This window comes from Apostichopus japonicus, chromosome 20, assembly GCF_037975245.1.
Source record: "Apostichopus japonicus isolate 1M-3 chromosome 20, ASM3797524v1, whole genome shotgun sequence".
NCBI classification, from domain to species: Eukaryota; Metazoa; Echinodermata; class Holothuroidea; order Aspidochirotida; family Stichopodidae; genus Apostichopus; species Apostichopus japonicus.
Window position 1 is genome coordinate 22,269,190 of NC_092580.1, and position 21,816 is coordinate 22,291,005.

Genomic DNA, 21,816 nt, shown 5'->3' on the forward strand with positions numbered 1-21,816 from the left:
AGCAATCAACACAATTAACCAATCCCATTGATGTACAGGTCTTCCTGTTTCAAATTTTTGGTCATTCCTAATTTCCTAACAAAAACGTAAACCTAGAATTTTTTTTTTACCAAATGGTTTTGTGAATTAGAGGTTAAAACCAACATGGGGATAACAAACAAAATCAATTTCATCTTCCTCCTGCATGACACAATTTCAAATTCCTACGTCTGGTCAGTCCAAAACGACTGGTTCGTTGGATCAAACGAGATGACCTATGACCTTAAAAACAACAAGTTTGTATCTGCCAAAGACAGACGATCAAACGTGAGATGAAAGGCTGACGTTTGACCTATTGACCTTACCTCATTTGCATAAGCCTCTTTGGCCTTGACCGCCGCAGCCTCGGCTCTCTTTGCGAGTTTTGCCCGCTGTATGAGAATCTTGGGCGGGCTGACCTCTGTCTTTCTGTAGAGAAGATCCTTGATGTATCTGGCATTGCTGAAATATAACGGTGCCTGAATTCTAAAGATTTTAATACCTGGCACCTCTTTGACCTGCAATTATACAAAAAGGATTGTAAAAGAAAAAAATTATTCACTTCAATATTGTCAATATTATTATCTAACATTTTCTGATAGACAAGAAAATTATGGTCATTTTAGAATCTGAGCCTGACTAATCATGTTTAGAAACATGGTAAAGAGTCCACTGATATTGAACAAATGTTCAAATACATAATTAAGTTATAATCGTCTTTTGTTGTTCCCCATTGGTCAAAGACCCTGAATTAGACCCAATTATGATAAAGGTTTTTTTTGATGAGGAGGGGGTTCCTACAATGACATTTGACCCCAATAGAACTTGATAGTAATCTTGTACTCATTAGGGGGATCTAGATACCAAGTGTGAAGTTCATCCAAGTCTTAACTGTCGCAATTTCTCTGGCCATAATCCAACTCGCACACTTTTTCCTCCAACAAACTGTATTTAACTGTTCCTAAACCATGCTTGAAGACCTATGGTTACAGAAGCTTCGAATACTCTGGCTCTTATCTCTGGAACAAGTAACCAGATCACATTCGAACATGCTCTAAACTTTCTACATTCAAAAGTCTACTTAAGACCCATCTTTTCACTTGCTCTTTTGTAAATTAATCTGCTTTCTTTGTAAAGCGCCATGAGCAGTGACTTTTGTCTACTGATTTGGTGCTATGTAAGTCTCATTTATTATTATTATTATTAAATTTGGAGTTTATAGTAGTGTTTAAAGGCATTTTAAGCCTTTGCATTATGTTGACCTTAAATGGACATTTTACTCCCACAAATACAACAGGCTACTCACACTCACTAAGATGGATTGTTTATATACATGTATGAAGTTTATCAAAGTTTTTTTTCGTTTTGGAGTTACTCTGTTTACCAGATTTTCAGACTTTGACCTCCTTTGATCTGAAATGATATTTGACCAACCCCAAACCCAACACTGTTCTTGTACTCTGAGATTTTGGACACACACACACATCAAGTATGACATATAACCATCCTGCACCTTTTTGAGTTATCATGATTAGAAGACAAAGTGAAACATGTACATACATACACACATATACATTTGCTATCACCCATCTCATAGATTTCTTAAGCTTCTAGGATAGAATCAAACAGTTAACTATAGTCTATTCTTAGAAAACTTGATCAGGGATGAGCATGGGGTAAAAAAAAATTCACAGAATTTTGCGAAGATTGCGGTGTAGGCTCCAGTTTGCGTATGCTACAGTGTGTTAGGATAATAGTTTTTGTCCCCGAGGTAGAAAAGAAATCACGGATATTCCGCGTATTCGCGGAAAAAGCTCTAGCCTGCTTGATAAGGCTTCGAAAAGACATTGATAGGAAACCACCAAAGGGTTGGATTTATTTTATTACTGGCTTTTGGTTACTGTGTATTTGAAAAAAAAAAAAAAAAAGGAGATCTCGGCAAATTGTTCAAGTGTCGACTCACTATGTCAAACTGCTTCACGTCCTTATAAATATCCGTGTCTGGGATGCAACCCATGACAAAACATGGTGGTCTCTGAGTCCGAACCACGACTGTAAATATCGAAAATGCCACGCCGGTTAACAGTCCAATGTCTAGACCAAACGTTATCACAGCGAGAAAGGTAATAATCCATATGATCTGAAAGAATAAGGCAACCCAAAAATTGGTATCCTAGTTGATATCACTATTTAGATATTCGACAACTGCAAACAGATACCTATCTCTTTTAGGGCAAGATACAACTAAAATAAAGGCACAAAAGAGGGGCACAAAAGAGGGGCACAAAAAGTCCAATACAATGAGAGAATTGCTTTGTTCCCTACCGTAACAAATATCCCTCTATTGAGCTATTTTGGTCAAAAATTAGCTGGAATAACAAAATAATTAATTGGCTTTCATTGATGTCCTTGATAGAGGTTACATATGGAACAAGTTCAGTTCTCTTCAACATGATTAGAAATTTTGTAAATCTGACTAATATTCACATTATGGGAGAGTTTTTTGCTTCACTAAAGAAATACTGAAGAATTTTATCAAAGATGCACATATATTGTTGTTGCAACATATGAATTTTAAAAGCATATGACTTATGCTACTGAGTAACAGCATCCATCCATGACCATGTTAAATGTACATAGAAACAGAGCAGGATAATATAATGAAGCAAAGAGGTCTCAGCTGTCCAAGTATTCCTCAGTTTGACGATGTTCTGTCACATTAAAAACATAACCCCCTAACAAAAATACACTTGTTTCAGGTTTTGCTAATTTTGATACAAGAAATTATATACAATGATACAACTTTGCAACAACAACAACTATTGTAAAATTATTATCCAAAAATGTGCTTAGTTTCAGACAGCATCCAAGAAGGGTCCTATGTTTTATGTTAGAATGAGTCAGCAATAATAGATATACATATAGATTATCAGTTCTCACTTACAAAGTCTGTTTTAGAATACTTCCACAAAATTTTCAGATCTTTACACTGTCTGAACATTCCCCTGAGAGCTACTACGATTATGGCAGCGAGGCAACACTGTATAAAAACAAGAAAAACAAAAATAAAAGTAGAAAATAACGAGTAGATATAAGAAAAGAACATGTAGGTGGTTTTGTTAAGTGATTCATCTTTACCATTCGTACATCCTTTCATGTTTAAAAAATAAAAGGATACATGATATTAATTTTTTACTTTTACAGCAGCTTTTTGTGTTGTTAGGTCAACACAATTTTCCAAACCAACTCAAGAGTTATTAAAGGTAAAATTGTATCTCACTCTACAGTGTTGCAATAGAAGACAATGTCATACATGGGTCCTTATGTGTGACATGATCAATCTCGTAATTCAAGCAATAATTTCATAAGCTCTTTCCAGTTCTGTAACAGTTCTATGAGTTAAAGAAAACATGATCACATGAAAACACTCACAGGCTGAGAACACACCTGACTAACTAACTAACATGAGGACATGCTGGGTGATTGAAATAGTGCATGGCTTCACTTGTGCAGTTTGGCCAAACGGAAACAGGTATCAAAAACACAAGCATATAGCTGCTGAAAACAGCTAGTATGACTTTGAAACTTCGAAAAACATGTTTCAGAAGATCTTGTTGATAATTACAAACAAAATGGCATATACTACTAGCGATCGACTGGCGGTACCATTATGGTCTGCAGTCCTGGACGACAGCTTGTCAAGTTACGCAAAGCTAGATAGGGCCAATATGACAGTCCCCTCTGTTGATTTTGGGCTAGGCGGGATCGCCCGCATTGACCAATGTTTAGCAATCTACATTATCAACAAATCTCACAAATTTGTGTTCTGTTTTCAACATTTTGTCACCCAGAAAATTTTTAAAGGTTACTATTGATAACATGTTGAAAGCAGGTGGGAATTTTTTTTCCTAAGCTTCCAACTGAAAATTTGCAATATTGGCAAAAAACAATAAGGTGCATTACTGCTTAGAATATGCTTAAAAATGCTTATCTATTTTTGAATCTTAGAGAAGACTAAACTGATGTATATTCAAGTGGTTTGATATCGTTTACATCAATATTCAAGGATTAGATTCACAAGATATCTGCATACACAAAGTGTTTATAATTCCCTATCTCAGCTTATAACAAACAATGTTTCCACTTGTGCCTGTATTATACCACAGATTAACTGAGGGATTATCAAACCCCAGTGCAACAGTTCAAAGTAACAATGCAGTGAAGTCCACTATATCTCTGGGTATCACAAACAATATAACTAGTGTTTGTAAACAACTGATTTACGGATGGATTTTCCGAAAGATTTGCTCAAAGTTTTCAACTGAAATACTCTGTGTTATCTTCCGTCATACTGGCAAGAGGCACATCAGAAGATAACTACATGATAAATATAACATTTACATTTTTCTTATGTCACAAATTATTCCTTCGGTTACCAGTAATACGAGCAAATGTGTGTACATGATGAAGGGGTAAAGAGTCAACCCTATGCAAAATTCATAAATTTATGAAAAAAAATGATGAGGTTGACAAGATATTTTCGAAGGTATCCTATACATCACTGAGAGTGAGAAAGGATGGGATGAAAGAAGGGGTTTTGCCAGGGTGGAAGGGACACATGGGTGATAAGAGGGGTGAACCAAGCCTGAAACTAGAAACAAGGAACCAGCTATGTGAAATTTAAAACTCACCTCTGGAAGTGTTTGGAATAGAGGACCAAGCCAAAGAAGCGTGATGAGGATCAAAACAGCTGACACTAGACTGGAAATCTACGATAAAGTTAATAAAAAAAGTTAAAAAATAAAATGTAACAGGAAGATGGAGAAAGAGAGAGAGGTGAAATACATGTCAGCAAATGCATGTCCTTATAGAGCAGGGGTTCCCTAAATGGGGTGCATGAACCCCCAGGGGGTGCATGTCCATCCCAGGGGGTTCATGAGATGTTTCTGAAAGTCAAAACTAGAGTACTTTGTTGATGGATGTACCTTCTTTCTTTAGTTTTTATGTAGAAACTTTTCTTCTACATTAAATAAATCAGGGAGATGACAGAGGTGTAGGAGGGGGTCAAAGACATCCTATAGACCACATTGATAGGGCTATTGCATGGTATGACTGGTGACATTAAAGACACCAATAGCTGGCTATCTGGGTGTATAGTTTGCAGTACAGTGCAAACACTTACAATTACGTTTCCTGTGCAGTGCTTACTACCCATGTATCTGTCATACATGCATCCCTTCTGTAATACACTTGCGCAAAGTTTTAAACCAACTTCAGTCCGAGATATTTGTGGAAAAAGAGACGTATGTTAGTCTGAATAAGATCTATTTGCATGTAGGATTATTGCAGAAGATTGCCAAATAACAAGAAACATAGATCTCTAGTGGTTGCTAAGGTACATTGGTCCATACCATCACTTACCCTGTTACCACCATTTGTAATTGAAATCTCAGGGAAGGCTAGTTTATAAAATGTATACACGTACCGAAGAAGAACTAAAATTTCTAAGATTAAGTATTTGTACAAAATACTTTAAACAGCTTTAGGTCTTGTCACCAGCTCCAATATTTTTAAATTTGAGTATTTGCAAAATCGTTCTCAATTATAGAAAAAAATTAATAGAGAAAAACATACGAAATTGAAGAAGTTGTGCATGAATAATGTCATATTTTAGATTGATCATGTCTTCAGCCTTACATTTGAAGAATCATAAAAACTGTCATATCTCCCAAATGAAATAAGATTTTTCTTAGCTGTTTGGGGGAGTAGTTCAGGGGAGTTATCTCAATCTGATGAGAAATCAATAATCATGTTTTTGGTTTGTGCCTCTTCTAAGTATTAAATTGGATCGATATTTTACCAAATCAACAAACACGGCTGTTATAGTACAGGTACACCCGACAATTTTATTATAAAACACATCTTACCTGCGAAGTACACCCTGAAACTTCCTGAACCAGAGAACGAGACAGAGATGCCGTGTTTGGAAAGCATTGAAATAAACTACCGACAAAGTTTGAGGCCCCATAAGCAAAAAGTTCCTGCAGGATAATAAAAATAAGAAAAAGAAAAATAAGAAAAAGAAAACATGTTTGTGATCCTCAGAGACAAGAAATATGTTATTTCTCCACTACTGTTCTGTTTTTCTTCATTACATTTCTCATTTTACGATGGTTTCCTTCCATCTAATTAACAAACGTTGAATTTTGTCTGCACACTATTCACCTTCACAAAACTGACAGAGGTAACAGTTGACTAAGTAAGACCCATTGAAAAACATTCATCAAAATTGTCATTGAAAGTTGATGCACATTTTACTTTTTAAAATTCTTCACCGTCAAGGATCATGGTTGTGGTCAAATTGCAACCATCATGGTGTAAAGGAAATCCTAGTTAGGAAAAAAGGATGTCACAGAGTCTAATATCTTTCTTGCTTTTGAGAGAACAAATAAGGAAATTTAGGTGACGGGGACCAAGCAGAACCTGTTCAATATGAATTATGCAGTGCTTTAACCATACAAAATTTGTTCAAACATTATTTTTTGTATATGGTTAATAAGAGAAAAAAAAAAACCCAATATTTTACAAATATTTTGAACCATTGTGTAAAAGGAGCTGGTTGTGTTTTTTTTAGTGTCAAGTCATATGTTTCCATTTATAAGAATAAACTGGCTTGTTAATACAATCCCCTCCCACTAAATATGCTATGTGAGTCAAATAATGGTCACTGATTTTAAAACTTCATTCAGCAGTTCAATGCCACAGTCAAAACCATTTTTCCGTCTATGAGACATCTAACAGTTAATGTAACACTGTCTTATGTAAGTCTGGAATTAACTGTACACACAGAGGCACTAGAAAAGTATTTTGAAAACTTTGGAAGGCATTTTCCTTCTATGAGACATCTAACAGTCTTATGTAACACTTATCAATGTCTGGAATTAACTGTACACACAGAGGCACTAGAAAAGTATTTTGAAAACTTTGGAAGACATTTTCCTTCTATGAGACATCTAACAGTCTAATGTAACACTTATCAATGTCTGGAATCAACCCTACACACAGAGGAACTAGAAAAGTATTTTGAAAACTTTGGAAGGGCATTTTGTGGCCATTTTTAAGTCATATTTCTAGGAGCTATAAGTAATGTTATTGACAAGCTGAACTTGTCTTGTAACAATGTAAATTTTCAAGAGCAAGAACAGGCAAAAATTATTGTAGAAATCTACACATTTATTAGCATTCTCCACGTCTATTGGAATACTTTACCTGATTGGCACCAATTTCATAGTTGTGTTTCTTGCCAAAGATATAAGCCATCGAGACAGCGATGGAGAATGTAACGATAGCGATGACGAATGCATCTGATATGAGGTACGGCACATATTCAAAGGAAGGGAATGATGGCCCTGGAAGTCTGAATGTATTAACAAACAACAACAAAAAGTAAGAAAACAATTATGATAATCAGATTCAAGTATGGTCCAGAATCTCCAACCACATACGGTTTGGAGTTTACCCGCTATCCTCCCACAACAACTGTACTTGACTCCCACAACAACTGTACTTGACTCCCACAACAACTGTCATTGACTCCCACAACGACTGTACTTTACAATGTCTAGAGCACTTGAAGCCTCTTAAGCACACTGTCTTCTCTCACTGCCCCCCGACCATTCCGGTCTACTGCTCTCCTTATCATTTTACTGACAGGCAAACCTAATGTTTGTGTCACTAAAATGCAAATTAATTTTTAATAAGATTTTTCCTTTTGTAAAGATAATGATCCTTATTACAGCAAAATGACAGTTAACTGTCTCCACATTCCATTGCACTAATTTGGCTGTTTTGTGAAATGTGACCAGAGATCCCGTGCAATGTTCCTTAACTGAGCATTTTTGCCAGTTGAAGAAGCACCTAGATTCATTTTCTTACAAAGATAACCAATCTCTTACAAAACCTCCCTCTTGTACATTTTTGTGCATGGTTTGTAAGTAGCCACACCCACTTGTCAACTGTATTTAATTGTTACAGCCATTGTAACATACACAAAGTACTCATCTTGTAGGTAAACAAACAAAACCACACCCACGACCTGATCCTGCCAAACAAATTGATCACTTTAGGACAATGTAAATACCTTCACGTCGAACTTACCCCGTAGGGACGTCTCCTACTATGGCTACCCCGAATTTTCCATTTAAATCCAGAAAGTACGACACCAAGGTGCCCAGTACGATCTACAGAGAGAAGGAAATTAATGAGATCCCTCCTCAAAAATCGGTCAAATTATGGAGCAGTGGTTGTTATCGAATGTTAACTTTAAAGTGATCATGTATGTGCAACAGGTACTGGAAGACAGTTTATTAACCATAAAAACCACATTTTTATCATAGATATTAGGTACCTCAACGGACTTTACATTTTCACACAGCTTATTTATAGGCTTCTTAGTGGTATCAGCCTGGTTATCCAAAGCTGTACTAACCATTAGTTAACTCTACCCGTATCATGTACTCGATGACCGTACTTTCTGCACCGGGTGACTGATGTATATATTTAGTACCACAGTTAATTTCTAAGGGTATCCAGATGCCACAAGACAACTTATCATGGCCAAGCAAAGTACCTGGTACTTGGATATGGTAGTACTAATCTTTATGTAGGTATGGATACTTGAAAACTGTGTTCATACCAATCATGCCACTGTTCATTACCAATGTCAGTGTTCATATCTTGGTCTATCAGGTAAACACAGATCTAACAGATATTGGGTACTTGAAGATTGTGCATATTACTAATAATTCTATAGGTCCTTGAAGACTGAATTTATCACATCTAATTCTAGAGGGCAAACTATACATATCAGGCACTTGCACACAATCTACGTATCATGGCTGATTTTTTTTATGTCAAAGGGAAACTAAAATCTAACAATTGTTAACTAAACATGTATTAAGTGCTTGATGCCTATACTTACCACAGTTAAATCTATCGGTTTCTAGTACTTGAATACAGTGTACTAAACACAGCCTAAACACAGCCTTAATACAGTAACTTCATTGTTAACAGGTAACTGAAAACAATATATTATTCAATAACACCACATAAGTATTAAGTGTTTGATGCCTGTACTTACCACAACTAACTCTATAGGTATCGGGTACTTGAATACGGTGTATTTTGTCTTGAATTTTTCTTGGACCTCCTTGATTACCACCATGAGAAGGATGGAGCATATAGAGACTATGATTTCTGTCGTATTACAATATCTGAGGTCACCGAAAAATGGAATGTATTGCTGAAAAAGAGAAGATTCGGTCAAAAGTTGAATCACTAGATTTCCATTCAGTTCCACTCCTAATCATAATAATAATAATATTAGGCATTCAGCTACGCTATTCATGGTAAACCATATCACAGCGCTTACAAGTTATATTACCCCTGCTCAATGATAACCTGTCCCAGAGACAATCCCTCCAGGCGGCAGCAGTTATATACTGCGCCCATAACAAGATACCTCACAGGTACCCATTTAACCCCTGGATGGAGAGAGGCAAGTGAGATAAAGCATCTTGCCCAAGGACACAACGTAATGAACTAGGCAGGAATCGAACCAGCAATCCTTGGATCACGAGTCCGACGCCTTAGTCAATTGGCCACCATGCTCATGTTTCTAACTGCTTACATTTATGTCATAAATATAATATATGATATTTGAAAGATACTAGGAGTAGAACTACTAGTTCTAGTCAGCGCAGTATGCCAAAAAGTAGTGAGCCAAAATGAGTAACTCTTGGTAAAAAATTGTCCGACGTCTTTCAGGAACAAAATGGGCCGATGGAACGCAAATGTGATATTTTAATGTGTGGGGTGGGAAACTTCATGTACTCTCACTGCTGTGTGAAAGTACCATCTCACACATAGTCTATTCTATAATAATGTTATTTGCTAATGTTTTTCAAGATGAGTGCTCGGTGGTTTCAAGTAGGAGACGCGTAGGTATGTCAGGATGTAATCACATATCGTCATGGAGATACCTCTGTTTCCTCCCCCTGCTACTTCATCACTAAATGCGGACTTCAAACCCGACACATTTAGGATGTTTATTTTTACCATCCAATGGACTCCAGATGTTTTTAAGCATCCAATGTGGATTGAATCCATTTTAATACATTATGTACGAAAACATAACCGGGTGTTTTTCAGAGGTATTGCCAGATACATCAGTGCATGTATTTACACTACATTTGCTTCATCAATAATCCATCATGCTTTGCAGTCATCAAAATATGACTGTAATTATCATCCACTTTCTTATTAATACAAATGAGAGGTTAGAAAATATCCATTCTCAAGGCTGACCGTTGACCAAGGAGCATATTCCTCTCTACATATATATCAAAACAAATGATTGATTATAATAATCATAATAATTATCAGCAGTTTTGTTTTACGACGCTTAAGTGACCACAAATGTGGGAGAAACCAGCAAGGGCTTATGGATTACAACTTACACGTCGGGTGGCTTCCAATTCAACATCTTAACTCAAATTTGGAATCTTTTAAATTCAGGAAGTCATTTCACATAGGATTACTGTAGATTGCTCTTGGATGCAATACCTACCCGGCCAAGTATCGAAACCTGGAACCTCCCGATTGCTAAGCCTAATTGCTTCAAATGCCATCGCCTTTATCCACTAGGCCACAGTACCAGTCAATTATGCAACACCCACCCACCAGTACTGAAAATGGGCTGAATTGACCTAGCCGCCCACTTATTGAGCCAATGGATTCAGTACATGTTTACCTACCCTCAGTATAGACAGAGGACCAGAGACATCTCCGACTGGTACCCCAAACATCTTATTAAACTGGCTGGTGAACACAGTGACGCCTGCGCCAGTGGTGAAACCCCGGATTAAGGGCTCTGGAAGGTAATCGCTGATAATGCCAAAGTGTAGGATACCCAACACAATCTGTGCATGAGAAAGCAAAACCAGAAAATAAACTTGAATGCTTGTTATCATGCCATAATTCAGCTTGTTAGCTTTAACTGTTCAATTTGAAATTTTCTGAATAATAAACTAATTGACCAAGTTGCTTCATAGTTTGCTTTGTGGTGCTTCTTTGACCTTTGACCTTCTTTGACCTGGCATGCAACTTAATACTGTACATGGAACCGAAGAGACTGACTGGATGACACACTTGTTAGCGTTAAATAGAATTGTTAATTTATTGCTATTAAATGAATGAAATTCATCATGAAATAGAGTTTATTTCCTAATTCAAGTTATGGGGAAGATCATTTTCCCCATGCCTTCTTTTTCCACATTGCATTATAATTTATTTGCATAAAGGTGATCTAAAGATCTTGACTAAGACAATAGGGACAACATTGGAGACAGCACTTACACTGTCAAAATACTGAGATTTTTTGCGTCTCAGTTTCTGACAAATATTGCTCAGCTTCTTGCTAGGATGCAAAGGAGAATAATGGTGAAGGGGGTACAACTTGTTCAAACTAAAAAGACAGTTATTTATGCTTGACATGTCACCAAACCAACTGAGCATGACACAGTTTTCAAGGGATTTTAAATGGAAAAATCCGATGGCTGACGATGATTTCATTGAAAGAAAATTGGTAGAACTTTCTGCATCTTAAGATCAATATCACATTTTTCATCATATTTTGTATGGCAACGATATGTTTTTTTTATAACTCTTGTGATAATTTGTGATTGCATCTGGCAACAGCTGTGAATGATGTCGTCATAGCAATTGAGCTTAAAAAAAAGTGTTTGTTGTTTTTCTTCATAAAGAGAAAATTATTAATATTTCTAACCAAAAAAAGGTGCATTTTTATTTATTTTTAATTTAAAATTCAGTAAAAGAAAACATTGAAGGATACTACCAGACCTTTGAGATGTAACATATCCCATGGATAAAAAAAAGTTTAAAAAAAAAGAGTGAAATAATGGGAAATTTTGTATACTTCTAATGATCTCTCAGGGTGATGTCACAGGCCACCTACTATGTTCAACTGTCCTTCATTCAACCATATCTCATATTAGGGAAATTTAATTGAGTTTATGGATTTTTTTTTGGCCATTGACAGTGTGCAATATTTTTCTTTTTACATATGAGTGACACACTTTTTGCCACTAGGATATCCCTTTGTATGTTAACTAATGACTGCAGGCCTAGACTTTCACAATTGTAGCCACTCGTTAAAGCATGCGAGATCATTAAAAAATCTACTTGAATTCCTTGAATTATTAACGCACAAAAAGCAACATGTGTCTATACTGGCCAGTATGCATTTATTTTCTACTGGCAAAATGGCAAAGTCTATAGTACACAGCCTTAATTTTTGAGGCATCGAATGTTCTTAGCAAATAATGATAACAACTCAACGCTGCTATTTTTTGAAGGTTGGCTCACAAAAGGTTGATCACCTGCTTAGTTATCATACTAACCATTGTCCCACCTTTGACTTTGCACTGAATCCTCAACGCTGATACCTATCTAGTACAAACCTATACAGTACAATTTAAAATTACACTCCCCCAGTTTTATCTAGACCAGCGCTAAGCAAAATAATTGTCTGTTACACGGCATCAGCCAATTGTGAACAAATACTGCTTATTTACTTAAAGATAGATTAATTGCCATATGCCCCTTCATCATGCAAACTTTTCAAAAGTGTTTCTGTGATGGTACCAGCCAGCTCTAATCTGCCCATCAATTTGAACACAAAGAAATGTTTACTTTTTTCCATCGGGCTTTTCGTTTACTTATGCATTCCTACCGTGCAGGCAGCACGGTCGAGCTTATTTTTCTGGTCTGTCTTTTCTGAGTTGAGCTCGCAGTATGTTGATACATAGTTTATCAAGTAAAGTGTTCTTGTAGCAAATTGCATGTATACTACTGTACAGTATTAAAGCTGTCTGTATACAACTCAGGGGCGTCGGAGCCGGTGCCGGACCAATATTCACGGCGCAAAAAAAAAGAAAAAAAAAAGAAGTAGGACTAAGAAAAAAAATGGCAAAAGTAAAGAACCAAAATGAAACAAGCAAGTAGGCTAAATGTGACTACTCTGGCATGGCAGGGGTCTTGTTTTCAAGCTCTGGAAGTGCCATTCCTGCAATCTGGGAGGCATTTTTTCAAAATTTTCTCCATTACGCAACGTGCCAACCATGGTGGGGGGAGCGTAGTCTGACCTACCAAACGTCCCCCCGATAATTATGATAGATGGCCACACTCTGATCTGCTGTACCAATCCCAAATAGCTTCCGACGCCCCTGCAACTGGTGAGATATCATCTCTCAGAAGAGTTGTTCATAACTTTGGTATGTTACTTATGTACCCAACAGTAGAAATTTAGAAAATGATGCAAAAACAGTGTTGTAACTTCACAGCAAATTTAACAACAGTGCTATATGTTTCTATCACTACTGCCCATTAACCTAGACAGAGAATTAGAATCCAGCATTATAAGGTATGTAACATTATGTCACTTGCGATCTTAATCTCCAAAAGATTAAAAATATCTCTAGAGTTGAGAGACTTTGTCGGGACTATTAAACAAAGGCTTCTACGCACAGGTATCCAACCTTTATCTCTGATTCCAAATCAAAAGCACCTTCAACTAAATTGGATGAAACTGACCAATCACAACTTTATATTTCCCCTCCTCTACACCACCATGGATTTAGTTCATTATATAGATCTATATGATGTGCAAGTCATTCCACAGTACAACTTTACTCTGGTTATATTTGTATAATTTACACCTACTTTACTTTGAGGCAATGCAAAATAACACTCGGTTTTATTCAAGTACACAGGATCAGAGCAAGAACTTTGGGTAAACAAGTGCTCATTCTTGTACGTCAAGTATTGTAAACCCTCTGAATAATTAGCTTTCAAAATGTACAGTACAATGGTTACCGACAGCCAAGGTACACAACGATCTTCACAGCTCCAGAGAGGGCACAACTAGACACTTGGGGTGGTAAAATATGAATGAGGTAGGCTGATCGGTGGTGACCAGTCACCGTGGGAGGTCAGTGTCCAAAGGTTATTAGGTCACTGTAGTCACAGCAGAGCAAGTGCACATACAGTATGTTGTGAGGAGAGGGGTAAGTGAGGAAGTGAGGTAAATGTGGCATATCGTGTATTCAGAGGCATATCGTGTATTATGGTGTTCCTGAAATGTAAAGCTGTCCCAAAACCTCCCGCATCGAAGCAGATACTTATCTGGCCCTGACTCAGCACCGAGACTTTAGCAACACAGTGAACACAGAATGACGTCTCGATGGATATCACAAAGAGAACAGTATATATTCAAACAGACGAAGAAGTCACGATGAGACAAAAACACAGCTAAGCACACCCAGACACTTTGGATGGTAGAATGAGGGGGAGATGGAGGGAAGGGATGGATGGAGGGTCATTGTCATTTATTACCTGGGTTGTCGCTAAGGGTGTACGATGCTAAAAAAGACTACCAGTTCAGACAGGACATGAACTAGAGTGCTAATGTTGTAAAGTGGCAAGATAAGAGAGGAAAAAGAAAGTATCTAAACATCTTGCATCCTTACCTGTATCACCCCGACCATGAGGGCCAATGATGTCACTGCCTGTATCCTAGCTTCTTGCTCCTCTGCCTCTGTCAAATCTCTGTCTTTGGAAATCTGTTCAATGACTTTATCTGCCGCATCCCCTGTCATAATACTCACAACAGCAAAACTACCTGTGATTGGATGGAAGACATGTTACCGTAGAAACCATGACCAGAAATGAGTAGGACACAACAGCTAGTTTAATACAGTGGTCTGCGTGGCAAAACATCATGTTTTGCTCAAAACTCACTTGCAAGAAGAAACTCATAAGTAAAACTGAAGTAATTCAATTGTCAGGTGGGTCAGTGATGTCATAATTAGACTTGTTCAAGTCTCTAGACTTGTTCAAGTCTCCAGTCTTGTCATTGAAACTATGATATCTTCCAAATGGAATAGCTTTTTTTTTTTTTTTTTTATAGTTTGGAATGACTCATCTTGACAAGTATGTGTAGATCTACCACACAGGTCAATGACGATGGTAGGGTTGCTTCTCCTTTAAACTATCCATCAAAGTCTGCAACCACTCATAGTGAGGGAGAACAGTTCCCACTCTGCTGGCTTCATGATTGTCACCATCTCTAATAGAAGGCTCAGTAAACTGACCGACGGTAAGTTTAGATCCAAACAAAGTCAATAGTGAGTCTATGACATGATATTTACCTACAGGGCACAGACTACACTCGCACTTACTATCTAACCATGGTCAATGAAAATTCCATTGGGGCAAACCTGCACTAAGTACTTCTACCTTCATGTCTTATTTAACCATGGTAAAACTTAATTACTTATATATATTACCTGCAGACACACCAAACCCCTATTACAACTGGGTCAACATAAACACACTACGTATATGATTAGTTTAACATTATTATTATTATTAATATTTTCCTAAAGGTATACTTTATTACTATAAATAGTGTTGGGTCTGACGTTCTTCTGCATAGGCTAACTGGCCTCTGAAGAAGATCCTGCTGGGAATTGAAACGTCACGCCCTCTTAACTTTCACATACAGTAACAACACTCACAGGCTTTTTGCAGTACTAGATAAGCAATTTGCTGACATTTTTTCTTCATTTCATAAATATTGCTATCAGTACACGCATATAGAAAAAGTTCTTCACACCCATAATATAAGACAATAAAAAATAGAATGATTACAAACAGAGAGCCTGATCTTCAAAACGATAAGCCCTATTTACAGTTGAACAAACATCAATATTGAGTACTTTAGACAGATCTGTGTTTACATAATACACTTTATATACACAAACATTGGCACGTAGAAGCGATCGTATGTTATGATTTTAGAATGACATTGTGAGAGAAAAGTATCTCTGAAGTTTAAGAATATAATATTTTATATAAGACCAAACATTGACACATATGAGTCATATCAGAGCAACTGTTTTATTTCCAGAGTAACGATTAATGTACACACCTGATACGTTTGCTTTAAAGTAAGAACCAGTATTGAATTCCCAAGAACTTAAAATAGCAGGTTTTCTGTAGTAATTTATTTATGACATCTAATAAAAAAATTAAAAAAACTATTTGTTTTGCCAGAGTGCTTTTGGTGATAACAATTTTGGAGACCCTCTACCTGAAAATTTGATGGCTGAACAAACATTCACCAATTCAACACACTGTAATGTCTCACCTTAAGTTAGTTTTTATAATACAACTTATTATTTCACCTACAGTACATATTGAAGCAATTGTCCATTCTAATGTACACATTATGTTGTTTGATGGCATGATTGAGACTTTCAAACTTAGAAAATGTCTGATTTTTGCTGTGAAGAATGACTGCCAGGTACCAAAATAGATTGTGATTATTTTGTAGGCCATTAACAACCACTGCATTCCCTCCTTGTTGTATCTCTAGAACACTTTTATTCTTGGAGCGATGAACCGTTTAGGTCGTGAATTGGTGATACACAATATCAGTGATTGTAGCAGAGAAGTTTAAGCACTGTTAATTTTTCCATGTTTTACCCTTGGAGATCACCTTTGACCTCAGTAACCATGGTCAATTCAATGCTTCTGGTTTCAATAGCAATAAGTCACTTTTGGCTTTCAATTTAAACTTCGACCTATGACATATTTACTGAATCCTATGTGAACAATGACAAGATTTAAGAGGGTGATGAAATTTTGTAAAATTGGTGAAAATCTGTTGGAATTTAGCCAAACTGATTTATAAAGAAATCAAATTTGGCCAATAATACAAAAAAGGTTTTCAGGTTGGCTTTTGGGAACCCACAGTAGGCACAATGGTTTAACCACTGCTTCATAGAAATTGAAACTTTGTAATATTGCAGTACTGCTAGCAATCAATGCACAGAATTACAGTGACGCAGCAGCTGTTGAATTGTTTACAAATTCTGAAACGATCTGACCACCACCAACAATGATAAATAGTTAAATAGGAAACACACACTGTCACACATGTATGGCAAAAAATACCTGGCACTGTCATAGTACTAGTGACATTACTTCCCCTTTTTTTAGTACTATTACTGTTAAGGTTTTGCACCATGAAGAAATATGAGAGATGTACAGTTAATTTGTACTATGATACACATTCAATTTTTTGACTACTTTTTCTGCACTGAAAACCTCTATCACCACCAGGCAGACTGTTTTACCAGTTGGTAGTATGAAGAAGATTACAGGAAAGGTTTATTTTAGGCGACAATGTGTGATAAATTCCTGAATTTCGTGTAAAGGTCTTAACGATACAATGTTGTTCGCACTAGTCTAAAATGCCACTTGAGGTAAATAAATTCTTTATAATAACATTTACCTTGATGTTGTGAACACGATGATGAAAGTAGAGTTACATGATTTGTAACAGTCTTAAAGGAGATTGGATTAATTCTTTTCTGGGAAAACCAGCATTTTTTCCACAACTTTTACCAATGAAGTTTAAAAGATAATTAAGGTGGAGACAATTTTACAGTTCTACTGCCATATTTCTTATTTTTTATTATTATTTTTTATTATTATTTTTTATTATTATTTTTTATTATTATTTTTTATTATTGTCATCTTTAATGAGGGTAGTCCTGCTCAGTGCAAAAGCAATGCTTTCCAGAGGAGCCCTCAAAATATATAGTTTAGGACCACAGCTGCAAATAGTTGTTATAAACATGCATCCAATCAACAAGCTGTAACATTAGCACAGGTGTAGACTACTGTGTAGTACTGTAGTGTGCAGTTGAAGATACTGTATGTTACCAAGACTCCATGACAAGCCTACCAACAAGTACTGTAGGCATTACAAATCAATGAGCCTATGCTCCATTATTTTTGAGAAGAGCCCTTGTAAAACTGCATCAATCTTATAAATGTACAGTGATAAATTGAAATCGCAAAAGAAGACCTGTTGCAGTTCCGACGAAAACTGTGCACCTTCTGACAGTTCAGTAAAGCACTTTGCGGTACAAACCATTTAATAAGAGGAAAGTCAAAAATTTCTACACAGCTAGATATAACACATCTTTAATGCCTTTCTTGTTGAGTGATACTTACCTATGGAAATGTGTTTACTGGTTCCAAACAGAGCATACACAATGACAGGGAAAAACACAGTGTAGAGACCGTATACTGGAGGGACTGTGGCTAATATTGCATGTGCCATACCTGTGAGAGAGACAAATGTCTGATGATAATCTTGATGGTGAAGATCAATTTTGAAAATGCGGTTACATAGAGTACTAATATATGAACGATACACTCGGAAAGATGAATTAGAGGTAAGAGGCGTTGACCCGGAAGTGGGTCAACCGGGGGGGGGGGGGCGGGAGGCAGGGTCGAACTATTAATATGTATTTAAAGTACTTTGGAAAATGTAATATTTAGGTTCAATACATGAAACAGAAGTTCATGGCATATCAAGGAAAACTCACTTCCCAAGAGAGGGTCAAAACAAACTATTACAATAAGTGAGGAAATAAAGTGAGATTTGAGTGTGTTTCCAGTTCTTCCCTTCATTTTACCTTTCTGTTGTTATTACATTATAGATCTTGTAAAATTGATCTTATTGCTCTCTGAGAGGGTCAAAACAACTTCAGTATTATACAATTTGTACAGAACAATATGCAAGTCTACAGTCCGAGTAGAAATAAAAAATATTAAAAAAATAGGAAAGTTGTTTGAATTCAGCACCAACTGGTTAAAAGTGTATTAATACCTCAATGCACCTTTAATGCATGCACCTACTGTACATCATAATGCAAATGAGAACCTTAACATGTTATGAAATGTGTATAAATGTTTTTCTGGCAAATGGGAGTTAATAGTTCCCGGAAGCTGGGGTATATATGTAAGAACCATGGTCTGTGTAATATTACTTTGAAATATGTTTGACACAAATGTCTTCTGTTTGTTATTTGATTTTGAGTTTGATCTTTCATCCAAGTTGCATCATTCATACAACCATCAGACATGCTCACTCTCTTGCGCTATTTTCCACTGCCCATTGAATGGGACGTATAAATCATCAACAGTAATTCATCATACATGTGTTTATACTACATAGACGGTAAGTAAAAATTCACAGACAGTTTATAACATTGTCAGCATTTCAGAACCCATACTCATTCCCATTAAGAGCTACCATAAATCAAACGACTAGAAATAAATCACTAACACATAGAGCCTCACCCACAAATCACCTGCATGTGACTCATTCATATGATGCACAGCTCACACTCCTTCAAAAACATATCTTCAACTTTTCATCAAAAATTCCATACAAGACTACTGTATATCTGCATCCATTGTTGGTTTCTTGTTTTTTAAGCATTCTCTTTAATTTATGCTCTGAACAAAGGGATATATAGCTAAATATATATGAGAGAGTGGGAGGGGGATGGGGGGGGGGGGAGAGACTAAATGCCACAAATTTAAAATATTTGGTTTGATGGGAAAATATACAAGTGTTGAGTGAGGAGGGATTCTAACATTTGAGGAGTAAGTCCCGACGAAAAAGGCTTTCTATCCTTAACGAATGATGTGACAAAAATGTATGAAGGAAAACAGTGTTGATCAGTGAAACACTGTTTATCTGACAACTAACTTTAAGTGATATATATGAAATGAGTGGAATGGATGCCCAAGAGCAATTTTCTGATGTTGTAGATTGCTAGTTCAAGCCACTGCTGTCAGGCGTGGCTTGTATTTCTGATTTTATTACTTCTACCCACTTTTTATTTTCTGAGACATGCAAGAGTACACCACAAGTCAACTAAGGAAACTTTTTCGATAATAATACGACATTTCATTTTTCACAGTGCCAGTGACACCTCTCTAGTGGTACTCGACGAACGGTCGCAACGTACAACCATGAATTTAAGTGAAAGGTATGTTTCTAGTACCCTAAATTAGCTGTGAAAATAGACTACGTTTTTCATACTAGTTACCATGTCGTGGCTCCTACAGTACTTCCCACTAAAACTGGACAAAAACATTCAATTTGCAGATGATACCATTTGTACTGTAACTTTACAATTACTTAATAAAAAAAATTATAAAAATACTTAAAAGAATAACATTTACTTCAATTGGTCGGTGGAAGCATGTAGGTAATTAATCTATATACCGTACATGATCCACAACGAGAAGGTTGCACTGTACACTAATTATATATTTGTTGAGTTTAATATGAAAAAATTGGTTACCAATGTTTTCAGTCTGGCTCTATTGTACAAATCAAGTGTGATTCAACGGAACACATCGTCATGCAACTGTTGTTATTAAGAAAGACATTGTCATAATTACCAAATTGAACTCATATTTATTAACAATCCTTTTGCTAAAATGGCGTGCCTATCACACTTAAAGCCTTTAATTAGGAGGTATGTACAGTACTACAGTTAGGACATGCAGGCAACTTAAACAAATTATGTAACCTTGTCATAGCCTATCTGCCTACCATAAATTTGCAACTAAGGTCTGAACGTATCACATAGTCATATGGAGACATGCGTGGTGTACACGGTCACCATTTCACCCATCTAACCATGCTATATGTTGGAATGAATTGTTTGAAAACATCTAACCAATGTGAATCAATAATTACCTTGCGGTAGTCGGTAAACTCCAACCGTGAATCCAGATATGACATCTGGTAAAAGTTGCTTTCTGAGACCATACTTTGGAAGCCAGGCAAGGATTGGTATCAAACCAAAAAAGAACTTTTTCACAGATTTTTTGTTGATATCGCCCGGTTTGACCCAAGACTTGACCTTGTCTGGGACCGAGGCTTTTTGTCTTTCTCGGACTTTGAAGTCTTTCCTGAATTCATCTTCACTGTAAAGTGGACGGTTCACGACCACATTATTACGGTGTCTTAACTCCAAGTCAAGGTCAATGTTACTAATGCTTTCTGCTGGGACACCCTCCTCTTCTGTGAAATGCAAGAGGGCAAAGTCAATTCATACTCAGTACAGTGAAAACCAAATTAACTTAACAGGCCATGTCTTAACAAAAACGATTATGGGTGAGAAACAACAAAAGATTGACACAGGAACAGGATTTCAGAACATCTTTGACATTTCACTAGATGATAGCCTTTTCATTTGTATACCTGTAGAGCAACTTAGAAGGAACAAAACTTACATAATTATCACAACAAGAAGAAAAATATTCTGTAAAATTGTTTTTAACTGAAATTAACAGAATTACATGAACAGATCTACAGGCTTTGTTCATTATTAACATTTTGGCAAACTATGTTCAATGAGTTGAAATAATGCAATTGCATCAATGCAGCTTACACAGTGGCCTGTAGACTTTGACTTAGGATGGTATGAATAAATGCATGCTGTTAAGAGAACATACATTCTTTTAAGGGTGTAAAGTAAAGATTTTTCTCTTTTGTTTACTTTTATACATTCAACTACTTGATTTTGCTGTTACTGTACTTCAGACAGATTTTGACAGAATAAGATACAATTATTTTTGTAAAAGTCTCAAGTAAAAAGAATCAAAGCAAGAAAAATTTGACTTTGAAAGGCGGTATAGCTAGTGTTATCAGTGCAGCTACATATTGATAACACAGTACCTAAAGAAAGGGGACATGCAAAGTTACTGTACACCACCGTACTTGCAATGGCAGAATGACAAATAGATAAGAAAATTTGTTTTAAAAAACAATCTCTT

The 21,816-nt window shown here is 36.4% G+C and overlaps 1 protein-coding gene across 2 annotated transcripts in view; it reads right to left on the bottom strand.

Annotated features, from left to right (window-relative positions):
* Window positions 1-21,816, bottom strand: part of LOC139960984 (prestin-like) — a 32,523-nt gene that overhangs the window by 9,726 nt on the left and 981 nt on the right. For both annotated transcript variants that reach the window (XM_071959731.1, XM_071959730.1), the window contains exons 2-13: window positions 20,735-21,061; window positions 18,184-18,294; window positions 14,625-14,776; window positions 10,833-10,997; window positions 9,158-9,319; window positions 8,176-8,258; window positions 7,288-7,435; window positions 5,946-6,059; window positions 4,710-4,787; window positions 2,963-3,058; window positions 1,982-2,158; window positions 345-536 (exon numbers count right to left, since the gene is read on the bottom strand). In XM_071959731.1, coding sequence (XP_071815832.1) covers window positions 345-536; window positions 1,982-2,158; window positions 2,963-3,058; window positions 4,710-4,787; window positions 5,946-6,059; window positions 7,288-7,435; window positions 8,176-8,258; window positions 9,158-9,319; window positions 10,833-10,997; window positions 14,625-14,776; window positions 18,184-18,294; window positions 20,735-21,061 — 1,805 coding nt within the window. The remainder of the gene's footprint in view (window positions 1-344; window positions 537-1,981; window positions 2,159-2,962; window positions 3,059-4,709; window positions 4,788-5,945; window positions 6,060-7,287; window positions 7,436-8,175; window positions 8,259-9,157; window positions 9,320-10,832; window positions 10,998-14,624; window positions 14,777-18,183; window positions 18,295-20,734; window positions 21,062-21,816) is intronic.